The sequence below is a fragment of the Lygodium microphyllum genome, chromosome 24, assembly GCF_053477565.2.
Source record: "Lygodium microphyllum isolate KBCC chromosome 24, Lygodium_microphyllum_v1.1.10, whole genome shotgun sequence".
NCBI classification, from domain to species: domain Eukaryota; kingdom Viridiplantae; phylum Streptophyta; class Polypodiopsida; order Schizaeales; family Lygodiaceae; genus Lygodium; species Lygodium microphyllum.
The window spans coordinates 127,501,648-127,517,433 of record NC_141158.1 but is presented as its reverse complement, the minus strand read 5'-3'; the positions used below and the strand labels follow the sequence as shown (position 1 = coordinate 127,517,433).

The 15,786-nt window shown below is 47.3% G+C and overlaps 1 protein-coding gene across 1 annotated transcript in view; it reads left to right on the top strand.

The window, feature by feature from the left end:
* LOC148015629 (uncharacterized) overlaps window positions 1-15,786 on the top strand; it is a 133,199-nt gene that overhangs the window by 113,308 nt on the left and 4,105 nt on the right. Inside the window, exons 7-9 of the mRNA XM_087665605.1 lie at window positions 4,312-4,395; window positions 4,501-4,599; window positions 4,785-4,847. Of these exons, the coding sequence (XP_087521731.1) occupies window positions 4,312-4,395; window positions 4,501-4,599; window positions 4,785-4,847 (246 nt within the window). The remainder of the gene's footprint in view (window positions 1-4,311; window positions 4,396-4,500; window positions 4,600-4,784; window positions 4,848-15,786) is intronic.

The following is a 15,786-nucleotide window of genomic DNA, read 5'->3' as shown; positions in this document are numbered from 1 at the left end:
ATTACCTTTGCAGTGGCCAGAGGCAAGAGCACTATGTATTTCGAGATGGTTTTTTGATGATGCACAAGCAAATTTGTGTTACAAAGGAGTTGAGGCCAAAGATAATGATTGAGAGTCATGCTCCTTCTTATGTAGAGCATAGAGGTATAGATGCTACATTTAAGGTAGTGAAGTACTTTTTCTATTGACTGCTTGGAGGCACGATGTTGAGGAGTTTGTTCGTACATGCATTGTATGTCAAAAAGTTAAGTATGATAGGCAGAAGGTGTCAAGTTTATTACAGCATCTGCCTACACCTGATCGGCCTTGGCAAAGCATTGCGATGAATTTTATCTTTGATCTTCATAGGACACTCGCGGGGAATTATGGGATATGGGCTGTCATTTGTAGGTTAAATAAGTAGACCCATTTCATTTCAGCGAGGAAGAAGATAAAGGCAGATCATATGGCACGATTGTTTTTGCAACATGTATTAAGTATCATGGCATGCTAGAGTCAATCATTAGTGATAGAGATCCATGGATGACCAATTTGTTTTGGAAGGGGCTGTTTGAGAATATAGGTATTCTTCATCCTTCCATCCAAAGATAGATGGTCAGTACGAAGAGGCCAACTCCACAGTTTTAGATCTCTTGAGGTGCTATGTGCTAGAGCATAAGACATAATGGGAGTAGTACTTGCCTCTGGTAGAGTTTGCATACAATAGTTCCATTGGTAAGATTCCATTTGAAGTTGTTAAGGGTGGCAAAAAGGTGCCTTCTATCTTGCACATCGAAGATAAGATCTTTGAGGCTGATCATTATGTGTAGAAGATGGATGCAGCCTATGTGAAGGTTAAGTATGCACTTTAGCCATTGCAGGAAAAGCAAAAGAGGGGTGCTTTGCAGTTTGCAAAGGGTGATTATTTACTGTTGCATTTTGAAAAAGCAAGGCTGGAAAAGATGAAAGGTAGCGAGAGATTATATCCAAAGTTATGTGTTATTATGGATCCTTCTAGGTGTTGGAGAGATCAATGATATTGCTTATAGATTGAAATTGCCACCACACTAGCGAATACATGATTCCTTTCATGTGAGCTTGTTGAGGTCTTTTTAAGGTGATGTGCCAAAGGATGTATGTATTGAAATTTAGCTAGAGGTTGAGAAGCTAGATGAGGTATTGATACCTGTGTAGATCTTGGCACATAAAGAGAGAGTTTAGAGGTAAAGTTTCCAAGAGATACTCGGGTTTCAAAATTATTCACCAAATCTTTTCAGATAAAAATCTGGGTAGAGTGCCCCACATAGTAAATAGATGTGTTGAAAGGGTCTTAATGCATTCATTAGCATGGTCAATGTCTAATTCCAAACACATTATTTATTTATTTATTTATGATTGAATTCAAAATGCATATTGATAGGGTTCATCATTGCCAAAAGACAATGACTAAATAGATACATTAAGGGCCTTATCAGAAGTAGTAGGTGGCTCGTCAGGATCACTATCAAATAAGGTGTGAGCTATAGCATAGTGGGCATGCTGCTACTTGTCCTTTTTTTTGTAGCATTGGTCAACAATTTCACCAATACGCTTGCAATATGAACACTTGGGCATTTGTTTCTTAGTGTAGAAAGCTACCGGTGCTATGTCAAAATCTTTGTTGGACCTTTCATCCTTCAAAAGGATGGTGATCATCTCCTCATGTTTGGTCTCTCGAGCCACCTTTAAAGTTGTCACAGTTTCATTGAATTGTGCTTCTTTCGTCAAGTTGTTAAGAAGTACAACCTTTTTTATCGTCCTCATCTAGATGACTAATGAGAGTGGTCAATCGTTGGTAAAGGAGACTTAAATGATTAAGATGTTGCTTAAGAGTCTCCAAAGAATTGTAGGAGATAGCAGATAATTATATATTTAAAAATAAACATGAATTATTTTAATATCTCCCCCAAATGTGACTTGAAGGCCATCCCATACCTCTTTTGCTGTTTTTGTGAGATCAAGCTAATGAAGAAAGTTGTTAGAGAGGCCGAGCCGGATGATGTTGAGCACACTCTTGTTCTTCTTGAGCCATTCTTGGTGAAGTTGTGGGTTGCCCCGAACGTGCTCCGGCTTGTTATTGGACAAAACTCTCCATCCGTTTTCCTGCATAAGTATGAGCTAAATCCTCGTCTTCCAAATGGAGAAGCTAACTCTCAAGAATTTTTCAATGGTAATGCCATATCTTGCCATCATGATGATAGATACCATATAGAGGGCTTTTTAACAAAAGCCCCAAATTTTGTGATAAAATTTGGAGAAATTTCAATAAAAATCAAAATGTGGATAAGACTTTGATGAATTCGGGTGATTTGAGGTGAGACAGGTGGCTGGTGTAAAATGTCCCAAATTTTGTCAAGGAAATATTGAAGACTGTTGATAAAAATCAAAATCCTTTAAGTTATGTGTGAACTACCCCTAACAAAAAAGTTTTATTGTAAATTAATTTAAGGTTTGATTAATGAAAACCTCATATTGATGTCAAGAATGTGTTGAGACAGCTTGATGGTGATGTGTGTCAATGACCCGTCGAGGATGTGACAGCATGATAGGTCAAAGGGTAGGTTGAGCTACGTAGGCAGGTGACAATGTTGGTGGGCAGAGAGGCTGGGTGCAATAGACAATGACAAAGGCACAGGCCACTAAGTCACAGCTAGAGATGGCAGGTTTCCAAGAGGGTAGACTAGGCAAAATGGACATAGATGCGTAGTAGAACTCGTCAACAGGAAGACTAATAGGTGGCTCGTTTGGTCTCAGGTAAAGGACTAGAGCAAGGACTAAACAGGTCGCATCATCATCATCTTCTTTAGCAGTAATGTGCAAACATGGCAGAGTTGCTAGGCCAATGTTAGTGTCAGCTGTTTGAGACATGTAGGTGATGATGGTTGAGATGTCGAGTTGAACCCGCTCTGATACCACTGTTGGGTATGAAGCTCACGAAGATAGACAAACAGGCTATGGAGGGTGAAGCTCCATGATGGAGAGAGGAGAAGAAAGAGAGAGAGTGTGTGTGATAGAATTCTTGTGCGCACACAACAAGCTGAATAGATTGATGTGATAGATGATGAAAGTACAATGCCTAGGGCTTCATTATATAGGCCTAGGGTTTTCCCCAAACCTTTGACCCTTATTAAATGCTAGGAGGTTTTAAAGGTGTTTGCATCTTTGATACACACACTTACACACCTAAGGTGTATTCACACACAAGAGCATGTATAAAAGTAACATATGTGAGTGAGAGGAGGCTGGGAGTGGGAGGAGAGTCATTCTGGAGGAGGCAATTGGAGGAGAAGCTGAATGAGCAGGTTGCCAGCAGCAGATGAGGGCCATTTGCAGCCACTAGGAGCCTTACCAGTTATAGGCAGTAGCAGCCCAAGGTGTTAGGACAGCAGGCGACAATTGGGCAGTGGAGATTGTGGGTAAGCGATAGCCTCCTGGCTGTAAGCGACAGCTCCAAGGGCTGTTCCAACAGGGCAGCAGTAGAGATCAGCCTATTTCTCGTTACAGAAGTCTGAATTCTCTCTCTCCTCAGCATTGTCTCTCATTTTCCAGCCATTTCTCAAGTTATCTCAGCCATTGAAAGGTGAATAATTTAGAGATTCACTGCTGTAAACCCTAATTTATAGGAGAAATTAGGGTTTGGCATCCACGTCAGGAAGCTTGCACAGAATTTAGGGCCTAGTACTTGAAATTCAGCTGCTCAAATTTGGGAATTTCAGAAGATCCCAAGCTGTCAGCAAGCCAACATAAAGTTTGGGGCAGAATTTGTCTTCCAAGGAGAAAATTGAATGTCAATCCTCAAGCAAACGAAGGGGCAAATTGGTTTGAAGGCTTGCTGGTTGCTATTGATAGCAAGATGTATTGAAGATTGAAGGAGATTAGGTTGGGTCTTAGTGCACTTCAACCTTTACCAATACAAATCAAAGAAATACCTCAAGGGGTGCTAGCTTTGGGGCTGAGTGTGTCCATTATCCAAGATTACATGGTAACATTTGCATTTCAGTTTGAATTTGATTGCTTGCTATAATTAGTGAATAATCAGGTCATTATCACCCTTGCCAAGAAGGAAGGCTGGTTTCATAAAGTTAGATTAGAAATACAATGCAGGCTATGGGGTGAAGCTGATTACCGATTTACGCTAGTGAAAATGTTACTTTGTCTTTTCAAAGCACTCCTTGTCATCAGTACATATCCTTTGTATATTCTTGAACTAGGCTTACAATCTGCTCTGCTGATGTAACTTTTGTCATTTATCTGATGCAACTGCATTTTCTTTTGTTGTCATGCTATTATCAGAGCAATACAAAGGTTATTGTTATGGATGCAGATGGAAACCAATCAAAAAAGATTGCCAGATCTTTGAGGAGAACTGGGATAAAGGTATGCTATGGTATGCCATGCAACAGATGAGACAATTGACCACACATTTAAGGTTGTGATTGTTTTCCTCTTTTGTTCTAATAGAATATTGATCTCATATTGCAGATGCCTTACAGAGTTGATGGAGGATATAAAGCATGGAAAGCATCTGGTCTTCGAGTTAAACAACCAGGCCCAGAAACGACTTTCTCTGTTCTCAAAGAGGTCAGATAATGAGTATATGATGCCTATGCATTTTTAACATATGCTTTTTAGCATAGGACACCAAAGCATTCCACTCTATTTTTCAGTACAGCAGGAGAACATGGTTATGAACTGCCAGAATAAGTTGCTATTTCTAGATGGAGAGATTTGCTAAGCCACTTATGGGTTGAACACTCTTTATACAGGACACAGAAGCCATTTTAGAGGATGTTAAGCCAACTCCAGGTGGATTGGCTGCAGTAACTTTGGTAGGTTCTATTACCTAGTCTGATACCACCTAAAATGTCAATTTCTAACAGTTTTATAAAACCTGTTCAAGTATGCAAGAATGATACAAATGAAACTGTTGAAAGTTCAAACATATGGTTCAACAATGTGCATCTGAGATACCCTAGTTTGAAGTGCTTTCTGCTACTAAAGTGCTGCCTTCCAATCACTTTTTCCACGTTGGGTAGGTCCCATGTTGAAAGTTCTGGATGCTGGGCCCTTTTGGGCGCAAGGCTTCAGGCCTAAAACTAGCTCCCCAACTTTGTTCAGTAATATAGTTGGTCCTGTATGTTTAATACTCCTAGCAGTTTTATGTATCAGACATTCAAAGGTCTCATGTCCTTATGGATACTCCAAATTTGTCTTTGAGTGACGAGGGTTTCAGCAAATTGAAGCTATACTAATTTCTTTGGCTACCATATTCATTTCATGACTGATCTATTTTCTTAAAGATCCCTTGTTATGTATATACATTTATCTGCTTCTAGGGCTATCAATGAATCCAAGTGACATTTGTAACAAAATCACTTAACTGGGAGACTAGTTAGATTTCTACTCTACAAATATGCCCCTGGCATATCCTCAATGATGTGGTCAGCTGGTGTGCTATAACCATGCCGTTATGTCAATACGAGCTTACCATTAAATGCATAATAAAAACAACACTAACAGGGCAATTTGGATAGGAATGGCCCACGATATAAATGTCCATTTGTTGCTGCATACATAAATCACAAGATAATTCATGCTTGAATACATTCTCACGAAAAGGTGTGTGCACCAGTGTGCAATTCTGTGTTCTTCACTTTCGTATTAATTCATGACAGCCCTGAATATGAAAGTCACCATTCTATTATTGGGGAATCCCAGAGTCCTAATAGTGGTAAAACCGGTGTCTGTTATTCACAAAGGGATTGCTTTTGTGGTTGGTGAAGGTCAAGTAGTTGTAAAACTGTGTGGAGTGCATGACCACATGGTTTTGTTCCATGCCAAGAGTCTTTAGTGGGCCATAGCACATTGAGCATGTGCAAGAATCATCCAGTCTGCTATTATTTGAAGAGCTAGAGATGTAACCTTGTGCAACAGATCTGGAGTGTGGAAGGGTCTGAGGTATGAAATCATTGATCTGTTAAATGGCAATCTTTGAAAAAGGTCTCTTGACTGTGGAATTGTCTGAGTTATTGGAGGTATTGATCTCCTTCATTGATGATAAAAAGAAGGCCAGCAAGAGCTGTACAATGTGGTGAGAGTGAAGCTTGCTATGTGAATTTTATATGCTAAGCCCAGTAGAAAATTGCCTCTCCAGTTTTTCTGTTAGGTGATGGTTGCAAGTCATCCTGCACTTTGCTCAGTGGATGATGGCATGCCTAAGAATTCACCCTAAGACGTCAAAAATACAATCTCTGAACCATACTGAGTGTAGCATTGTCTTCAATCCTTCATGAGGCGCAGCGATGGGCACAATGCCATTGTTCAGCCTTGCACCCAACTCGAAAACTTTTATAAAAAAAAGGGGTGGCATGGCCTAAGAGGAAGATCAAAATGGAAAAGTACCACTGGAATGAGGAGGTGGGGGATGTGGCTATCAGGGTAGAAATTTTGGACATTCAAGGTTATTTGAAGCTGTCTCGTCTCCTAAATATCGATGTGATTAGGGTGCAACCGTGGCTATATATCACATGGGGTTGGTGGATCATCACTAACAATACATGCTTATCCAGGATGGGACTTGACAAGTGGTGCAGGCCTTGCATGCACTAGTGCACCCTTGGTGTTTGGGGTCAATTTGGTGGCGGTTATTTCTCACCTCCAGATGATGAGGGTAGTTTAGGAGGGCTGGAGTATTATGAAGAGTATGTGCAAGTGCATGAGGAGGACACCTCTCTCCCTTCTCAACAGGATGAGACATACATAAATTTATGTATATGCACTAATCTTAAGTCTAGCTGACCTTGAAGCATGCACAGAAATTAAAGTAGGAATGAAGGCTTTTGTGCTGATCTACCAACATGAGTTAATACTGACCTGGTGGCTATTATTTTATTGTGTGGGCGTGTGACTAGATCATTTATGCAAAGGATTTGATTGTTGGTCATTTGTAGGACTGATGTTGAAGGTGCTTCACTTTGTATGGAGGGTGCATTCTTTGATCCTCCTTTGAGTATTGAAAGGCTCATTTTTTGGGAGTGAGAGGCATATTTAAAGTGGGGGTAGCATTTTTAGAATGGGTGGTGTTCTCTTTCCTCAGGGTAAGGGTCATGATGATAGGCCCTTTGTATTTTGATTCACAATATGATTGAGCCATTTCAGCTAGTTAAAGTGAGGATAGATTGCAGGATCGAAGCATTTCATTAAAACTAATAGATTGCTCTACTTCTGATACAATGGTCAAGATAATGTAGTGTCGTGTTGCATGATCCTGGGAAAACAGGACATGCCTATTCCCTTTGGGCCTTGGCATCATGCTGATTCTCTTGTTAAACAGCATCAAAGGCTATCTAAAATCTGGGCCGGTTCTATGTTTTCCATTCGAAGGATTGCTCCTAGTACTTGTCATAGATGTGGTGTTTCCAATTATCTCTCCATATATCCTTTGGAGCTATCTTTGCTTGTCATCAGAAGGATTGCCCTTGGTACTTGTCATAGATGTTGTGCGTCCAATGACTTCACACCTTTTTTTTTGTAAGTAAAATGTGGCTGATTATATTACTCAAACAAACTGATTATAATGGAGTGCTCATGCTCAATAGACTAGCTAGAGCTGATGAAAGTCACAAATACATCATGTATACAAGCCTCCCAAGGCGATCTGGGGGGGATCGGAGCAAGAAGCCATGGAGGGGGGGGTGAATCGCCATCTGGGGCTGCCTGCCTGCATCACGAAAAACAGATCTTGGCTGCCCCAAGTGCGCATGAAATGACATCGAAGCTCCTAACGAGCCCTGGACTTACCCTACACCTGATCCCATCGGCCGTAGAGGGAGTGAATGATGGAGGTCGAGAGCTCTGCTAAGGTCGCCTGTACTGAAAGTCTCTCTCCGCCGAAGGCCTCCTGACACCGCGCCTTCCAGATATGCCAACCAATAAGATTCCCTATGATCTCCCATACCTCAGAGCGGTCTGCTATGGACTCCAGTACCTGGCGGATGGGTAGAGCCTCCAAACCGACCACTGCGCACGACCCTGCCTCAATAATGAATATCATGACCTGCATCCTGGCCTCATACAGAAGGTGATAGCCTTGGCTGACTGCCTGCGAGCTGAAAGCTCCCCATGAGATACATCCAAGGCTGGGTGCTATATGGTGAAGGATGCGGCATGCTTCTCTCCATACGAGTTGCGCTGCCTCAAAGGCAGTGCTTTGGGGTTTCCAAAGGCTGCTGTGTGCAGCGCTTACAACCTCCCTCCTTCTGCATTTGGGCAAGCCAACTTCCCCACCGCCAAGCCTCCATGTGTCACCAGCCATAAGAAATATGATACCCTCCTCGGCCTCCAACTATCCCATAGGCGGTGCTAGAAGGTCCGTTGGAAAGGCTCTGTGATGCTGTGCTCTGCCCACTGCCTGCTATGTGATGGTGCTCAATCCATATCCTCCTGCATCAGTACATTTCTGCCAATCCTTGCAGTGTACTCTAGGAACCTCGGTGGCTTCTTGGTGACCGCAGTGACCGGCCATACCCAGCCTCCTGGATCCCACTCCAGCTCATCAAGTGGCGTGCCCTCCTATAGCTATCCCCTCATCCTGCTACCCTCTATCGAGTGCCAGACACCCCCCCTCCTGTACGATGAAGAAGGTCCCAGGTGGAGTGCGACGGCCTCCACTCACTGCCAAAGCCTCGATCTACAATCCTGAAGACCCTCCTGCAATAGGACATTCGAGGTCTACCCTCTTGGTGTGAGGCCGTGGACAACTAGCTTGCCCAAGAGGGCCATACTTTGATACTCTGGGTCTATGATCCCAAGCCCTCCCTCTGACCAATGTTGTATGATGGTCGCCCACACCACCTTGGCCTTGGAATCCCTGGAGCTGTCTGACCCGGACCAAAGGAAGTTCCGCACTAGGCGGCGAAGCTGCACTACGCAGGATGAGGAGAAGCACCAACACGAGGCGATGTACCAAGCCGTCGCTAGGAGGACCTAGTTAACCATTAGGGCTCGGCTTGCTAGTGACAGGCGATCCGTGCTCCATCAGGTCAGCTTTCTCCGAATAGAATCGAGGACTAGAAGAATCTGTTGGGTGGGAGTGATGTCGAGTCCCACTTGGAACCCTAGGTACGGACGGTTTTCCCTCTGCTCACCCATCAAAATCCAAGGTGAACTCCCCACTCCGTGCTAGAGTCCATGTCTATGAGGAAACCAACCAACTTTTGCCAGTTGATTTTCGCTCCTGCTGCAGAAGAGAACACCTCAAGAGCCAGCCTCTCTCTCTCCAGCATCAACTCATCGTCTTCTATGTAGAGTGTTGTATCATCTACATACTCAAAAGTCTAGCAACGCAGTCTCCTCTCTCATTGGAAGTCGGAGGCCGTGTAATCTGCTCACACAGGATTTGAAGAAGTGAGATATCACCTTTACAAAGAGTAGGAACAGGTACGGGGCCAGGGGGCAGCCCTGTCGTACCGATCTCTCCAGTCAAAACTCCTCCCCTCGCCTACTACCTATGAGAGCCCTACTAGTGGCCGATCTGTAAAGTGCGGAGACCCCGCGAATCCAAGCTTGGGGGAAACCCAGCCTCACCATGGCGCCCTCTAGGAAATCGTAGTCCACCCTGTCATAAGCTTTCTTGAAATCCAAGAGTAGTACGGGCAGTCTCTGCCCGCTGTGTTGAGCCCACTCTGTCGCCCCAAAGAAGGTGAATACATTGTCTAGGATGCTCCTATCCCGGACAAAGCCTGTCTGTGTGTCATGAATGATGTCTAGAAGCACGGGGCATAGTTGCCTACCAATCATCTTTGCTAGTGCCTTATAGGCCACTGACAATAAGGTGATCGGTCTCCATTGGGAAAGCTCCAACCGGTCTCCCCCTTTGGGGAGAAGGCTGATAAGGCCTGTCGAAAGACTCCATGGCATTTGTCTTGAAGTGAAAATCTCCTGGAAGGCCATCAGTAGGGGGTCGTTCACCACCTCCCAGTAGGTAGTGAAGAAGGCCTTAGAGAGGCTATCCTCTCCAGGGCATTTCTGCCCTTCGTGTGTGTGGAAAGTCTCCTCTAATTCCTTCTCTGTGAAGGGAGCTAGGAGGAAGCGTTACATCTCTGTGACGAGGGACGGGATGTGATCCCAGACCTGTTGTTTGCAACGTTGTCCTATGGTTGAGGCAGTCTCCTGCTGGAAAAGGCGTCTATAATAGTCGGTGGCAATCTTTATCACCTCGTCTGGGCTAGAGCGAATCCTCCCATACTGATCCCGAAGGCTGCCTATCTGCTCTCCTGAGGTGTGGGGCTGGTGTGCCTGAAAGAACTCCCTACACATCGTGTCCCCTTTCAGCGCCTAGAAGGTTGTTGAGGTGTGGAATGAGAACTCGGAGCATCTGTCCTCTAGGCCGGCGATGGCTGCTCGTGCACGCACCTCCTATGCGTGGAGGATGGGATCCCCTGGTGTCTCCTATAGTAATTTCTACGTAGCTGCTAGGTCCCGCCGGAGTGCTCTCTCCTCCTCCTAGCACTACTGCCTAGCTTTTAGGGCTGCCTCCTGGCAGATACTGCTCGATGTGGCTAGGACCTCTGCAACCTCCTCTGCAATTTGGTCCCACCTACTCCACTCCCTAGTCCAAATCAGCTCAATCTGTCTCTTCACCTCCTCTCCTGTAGATCAAGTCAGGGATTCCACAGGATTGTGTACCTAGGGAAGATGCTGGGGAATCAAGTGTCAAGAGGACCGGGTAGTGATCAGATAGAGTGGTGCCAGCCAACTGCCCTATCTGGCCTTCGCGAGAGGATCCCCACTCTCCCACATAGAACCTATCCAACTGCTCTAGCAAGACTCCACCTAGCCGCCTGTATCCCCATGAGAAGTCCAATGACCTTTCCCTCTTGTGGAAAGTTGGGTCTCTCCAAGCATCACGAGCTCCTAGTACCAGTAGGAAGACCTCCCATGCCTCCTGCTCCTCCCCAGCCATGCCCCGGTAGTTTCTACCTCTACCTTGCTAGTCCTCTAAGGCCTCCAGGTTGTTGAAGTCTCCTCCAATAATCCAGGAGTCCATCTCTGGGAATCTTGCTATAATCTCCACCTAGAACCTGTTGTGTGCGCTGACCTCAGTGGGAGCATAGACATTGAGGACTCTAATCCCCCAATATCCAACTTGACCCATAGAACCCTCCCTACCACAATCGCCCCATGATCCTGTACGCAGGCGGTAAGGCTCAGGCCAATAGAGGTGCATATGCCTCCACTCCTGCCATGGGCACTGATGGCATACTCCCAGTAGGTATGTGCCCTGCCTGGGAGAACCTTCTCTACCCAATGGGCCTGAGCGGGGGTGAGCTTGTGCTCCTGCAAAAGCAGTATGTCTATCCATCCCGCAAGGGCCGGTTGCAACTCCTACTGAACAATCAACTTCTTGGAACCATGTGCCCCACTGTAGTGGAGACTATTCACATTCCAAGATGCTAGGCGTAAGCTCATGGGGAAACCTATGATTGACTGAACAGGCATCTGTTTAGTGTGGAAACTATTGATGAGGATGAAGAACTATGGGACATACAAGTACGCTTTGCTGTAGGCCTGGACGGCAAACTCCAGTTCCCCATGGTGGCCCTCGGGCGGACCATGGGGGTGATAGATGCTCTAGGTGGTACTACCAATGCATCTATCAGCCATGCTAAGAGTCGTGACTCTGTACATTGGTAGAAACGGGCCACCTATGCCAGGGGCCACTCAATCACATCCATCGGAGCTCTCCACTTTGGAGGGGCTCGAAAGATAATGCTCAAGTATGGGACCTTGGGTTAATGTCCATCATGCAACCTGGCCACTGTTGTGGAAACAGTGCTAGTCCTTCTCTTATCCACTGGGAGATGTGGTCCACCACCTGACTCTTCACCTCCTCCTCTATCTGTGTCATCATCCAATCCCTTGAGTGAGAGGACTGAAGGGAAAAGACGTAGTTTGGTCTATCCGGTAGTGCTAGTAGATGGACCTTGCCCCTCCTTGACTTACGCACCACGAAGATCCCCACATCTAGAGGTAGTGGGAACTCTTCACGCTCCGCAACTCTCAAGTAAGACCACAGGCCACTGCGGAAGAATTCCTTTGGTAATAGCTCCGTCTATCTCAAGAAGGTGTGACGAGCGGCGGGGGCAGATGAGCTGGTGGCTGTGTGGGGGGGGGGGGGGGGGGGGGCAGGGCACGACTGTTGGTGCGAGGAGAATGTAGGCGTGTGTGGCTCATCACCTCCTGTGGGAGGGGAGATGGGTCTGGGAGGGATCACCTGTACCAGGTGCGGATCAGGGGGGGTGCTCGGCAAGGGAGGTGGTGGGGGGGAAGAGGATTGAGGGATGGTGGGGTGTGGTCCGAGGTGCGTGGCGAGTGTGGGGGAAGGCTAGTGGCACTGGAAGGGGAGGGTTGTGGACCAAAGTCAATGGGGGATCCATGGGAGGTGGGGTGGGTGGGTGTGGGGGCTGTGGGATCTTAGGTGAGGTAGTCTGTGGCATGGGTGGTGGATGTGGGGGACTGTGGTCCTGCCTGGTGGGCCGGGCAGGGGGGGCTGCAGAGTGCTCCGTCAGGGGGGCATCGCTCGCCCTCCTGCTCCCTGCCGACAAGGTTGTGTTTGAGGAGCTGGCTGCGGCCCCCCTGCTATCTCCCTCTTTGTCGTCTCTAGACCTGTGTGAAACCATCAACGTCCACTTGCAGGCCTATCGGCGGAGCCCCCTTGGCTTCGAAACACGTGCAATCTGCTACGTGATGCCCAAAGTCATGGCAGTGCAGGCATTGCCCTAGTTGCCCAATCACAATGACCTACTGCCTAAAGGAGTGACCTCCTGTCTCAATCTCTAGGAATTTGGATATACTCTTTGTGTCTTTCACGGCCACTCGTACCTTTAGGACTCCTGTAGCTGTCACTGCATTCGCGAAGGAGGCAGGAAGAATTGTGCCGAAGAGCCGTCCAAAGTCCTCCACTAATTGGCGGTACTCTACCGCAAGTCCGGGGAAAAGTAAGGTGACTGGATGTCTGAGAAATTTGTTATGTAGCGCAAATGTCTCCATTGTGAAGCTGCTATACCAGGGAACCATGTAAATGACCCCCTTCGTGGAGGCATAGGGTGAGCTCTCCAGTAACTCACGAGTTGTATCCGCAGAGGCGAGTCGAACCATGAAGATCCCTTGGCCCATGAGAAGTGCCTCCATGATTTGCGCTGTGCCAATTTGCAGCGTGGAGTGGAGCCAATCCTGCAGCTGGGCCCTCGATAGGGAGTGTCCAACGACCTGACCAAAGATGCTCTAGGTGGGCCCTCGATGGGGGTGATAGATGCTCTAGGTGGTACTACCAATGCATCTATCAGCCATGCTAAGAGTCGTGACTCTGTACATTGGTAGAAACGGGCCACCTGTGCCAGGGGCCACTCGATCACATCCATCGGAGCTCTCCACTGTGGAGGGGCTCGAAAGATAATGCTCAAGTATGGGACCTTGGCACAAGCCCGCCAGTTAATGTCCATCATGCAACCTGGCCATTGTTGTGGAAACAGTGCTAATCCTTCTCTTATCCACTGGGAGATGTGGTCCACCACCTGACTCTTCACCTCCTCCTCTATCTGTGTCATCATCCAATCCCTTGAGTGAGAGGACTGAAGGAAAAAGGCGTAGTTTGGTCTATCCGGTAGTGCTAGTAGATGGACCTTGCCCCTCCTTGACTTACCCACCACGAAGATCCCCACATCTAGAGGTAGTGGAAACTCTTCACGCTCCGCAACTCTCAGGTAAGACCACAGGCCACTGCGGAAGAATTCCTTTGGTAATAGCTCCGTCTATCTCGAGAAGGTGTGACGAGCGGCGGGGGCAGATGAGCTGGTGGCTGTGTGGGGGGGGGGCAGGACTGTTGATGCGAGGAGAATGTAGGCATGTGTGGCTCATCACCTCTTGTGGGAGGGGGGGTGGGTCTAGGAGGGATCACCTGTACCAGGTGCGGATCAGGGGGGGTGCTCGGCAAGGGAGGTGGTGGGGGGGAAGAGGATTGAGGGATGGTGGGGTGTGGTCCGAGGTGCGTGGCGAGTGTGGGGGAAGGCTAGTGGCACTGGAAGGGGAGGGTTGTGGACCAAAGTCAATGGGGGATCCATGGGAGGTGGGGTGGGTGGGTGTGGGGGCTGTGGGATCTCAGGTGAGGTAGTCTGTGGCATGGGTGGTGGATGTGGGGGACTGTGGTCCTGCCTGGTGGGCCGGGCAGGGGGGGCTGCAGAGTGCTCCGTCAGGGGGGCATCGCTCGCCCTCCTGCTCCCTGCCGACGAGGTTGTGTTTGAGGAGCTGGCTGCAGCCCCCCTGCCGTTTCCCTCTTTGTCGTCTCTAGACCTGTGTGAAACCATCAACGTCCACTTGCAGGCCTATTGGCAGAGCCGCCTTGGCTTCGAAACACGTGCAATCTGCTACGTGATGCCCAAAGTCATGGCAGCGCAGGCATTGCCCTGGTTGCCCAATCACAATGACCTACTGCCTAAAGGAGTGACCTCTTGCCTCAATCTCTAGGAATTTGGATATACTCTTTGTGTCTTTCACGGCCACTTGTACCTTTAGGACTCCTGTAGTTGTCATTGCATCCGTGAAGGAGGCAGGAAGAATTGTGCCGAAGAGCCGTCCAAAGTCCTCCACTAATTGGCGGTACTCTACCGCAAGTCCGGGGAAAAGTAAGGTGACTGGATGTCTGAGAAATTTGTTATGTAGTGCAAATGTCTCCACTGTGAAGCTGCTATACCAGGGAACCATGTAAATGACCCCCTTCGTGGAGGCATAGGGTGAGCTCTCCAGTAACTCACGAGTTGCATCCGCAGAGGTGAGTCGAACCATGAAGATCCCTTGGCCCATGAGGACTGCCTCCATGATCTGCGCTGTGCCAATTTGCAGTGTGGAGTGGAGCCAATCCTGCAGCTGGGCCCTCGATGGGGAGTGTCCAACGACCTGACCAAAGATTACTGTTTCTTTCAACTCCAGCTCTATGGCATGGACGGCTAAGAGCTATTCCTCAGAGAGGATGATGCGCAAGGTGTTTGACTGGGGGGCACTCACAGAATGCACTGGCATTTGACCAAAGGTTTCCATTGCGCATCCCTGCTGAGAACATACCTATCACGTTGCTATGCTACCGGAGGGGCAAGTTGCTGCAGGGGGAGGGAGCAACTTGGGGGGGGGGGCGGCGGCTGGCGAAAGGCGGGGTGGGGGGGGAGGTAAAGCGCAGGCGACAGTTCAGGCGGAGACGGGGGGGCAGCTTCACGACGCGATAGCAGGGAGTCCCCAATGACTTCACCCCTTTTTTAGAGCTATCCTTGTTTGCAGGAGCTTATTCATCATGTGTCTCCTCTTTGACTCCTTTTTCAATCCTTTGGATTTGGCAGGCTGTTTCGGCTCTTCCTAATCTTTTCTACTTAGATTGAACCCTCATGCCACTTTCGTTTCCTGGGTGTGATTTTGAGTAATTTGAACAATGTGAAAACTTTGCAACTTGGCTACCCTTGAGACTACTGCTTTTGGCCATTTTACTTCAGCAGATCTCTGCAGCAAAGTCTGCACTAGTCTCTTCCTGGCAGTCTTGGCAGTCCAGGATCGCATAAACCTCAATATGATATTTTTCATGAGTGATTTTGAGCTTCTTTTGGCTGCATTCACTTGGAGTATTCAGCCACTTTGCAATTGATACTCAATGCAATAATACGTGTCCAGATAAAGTTTATGGACAAGCATATACATCATGCATGTACTATATACATAAATCACTCA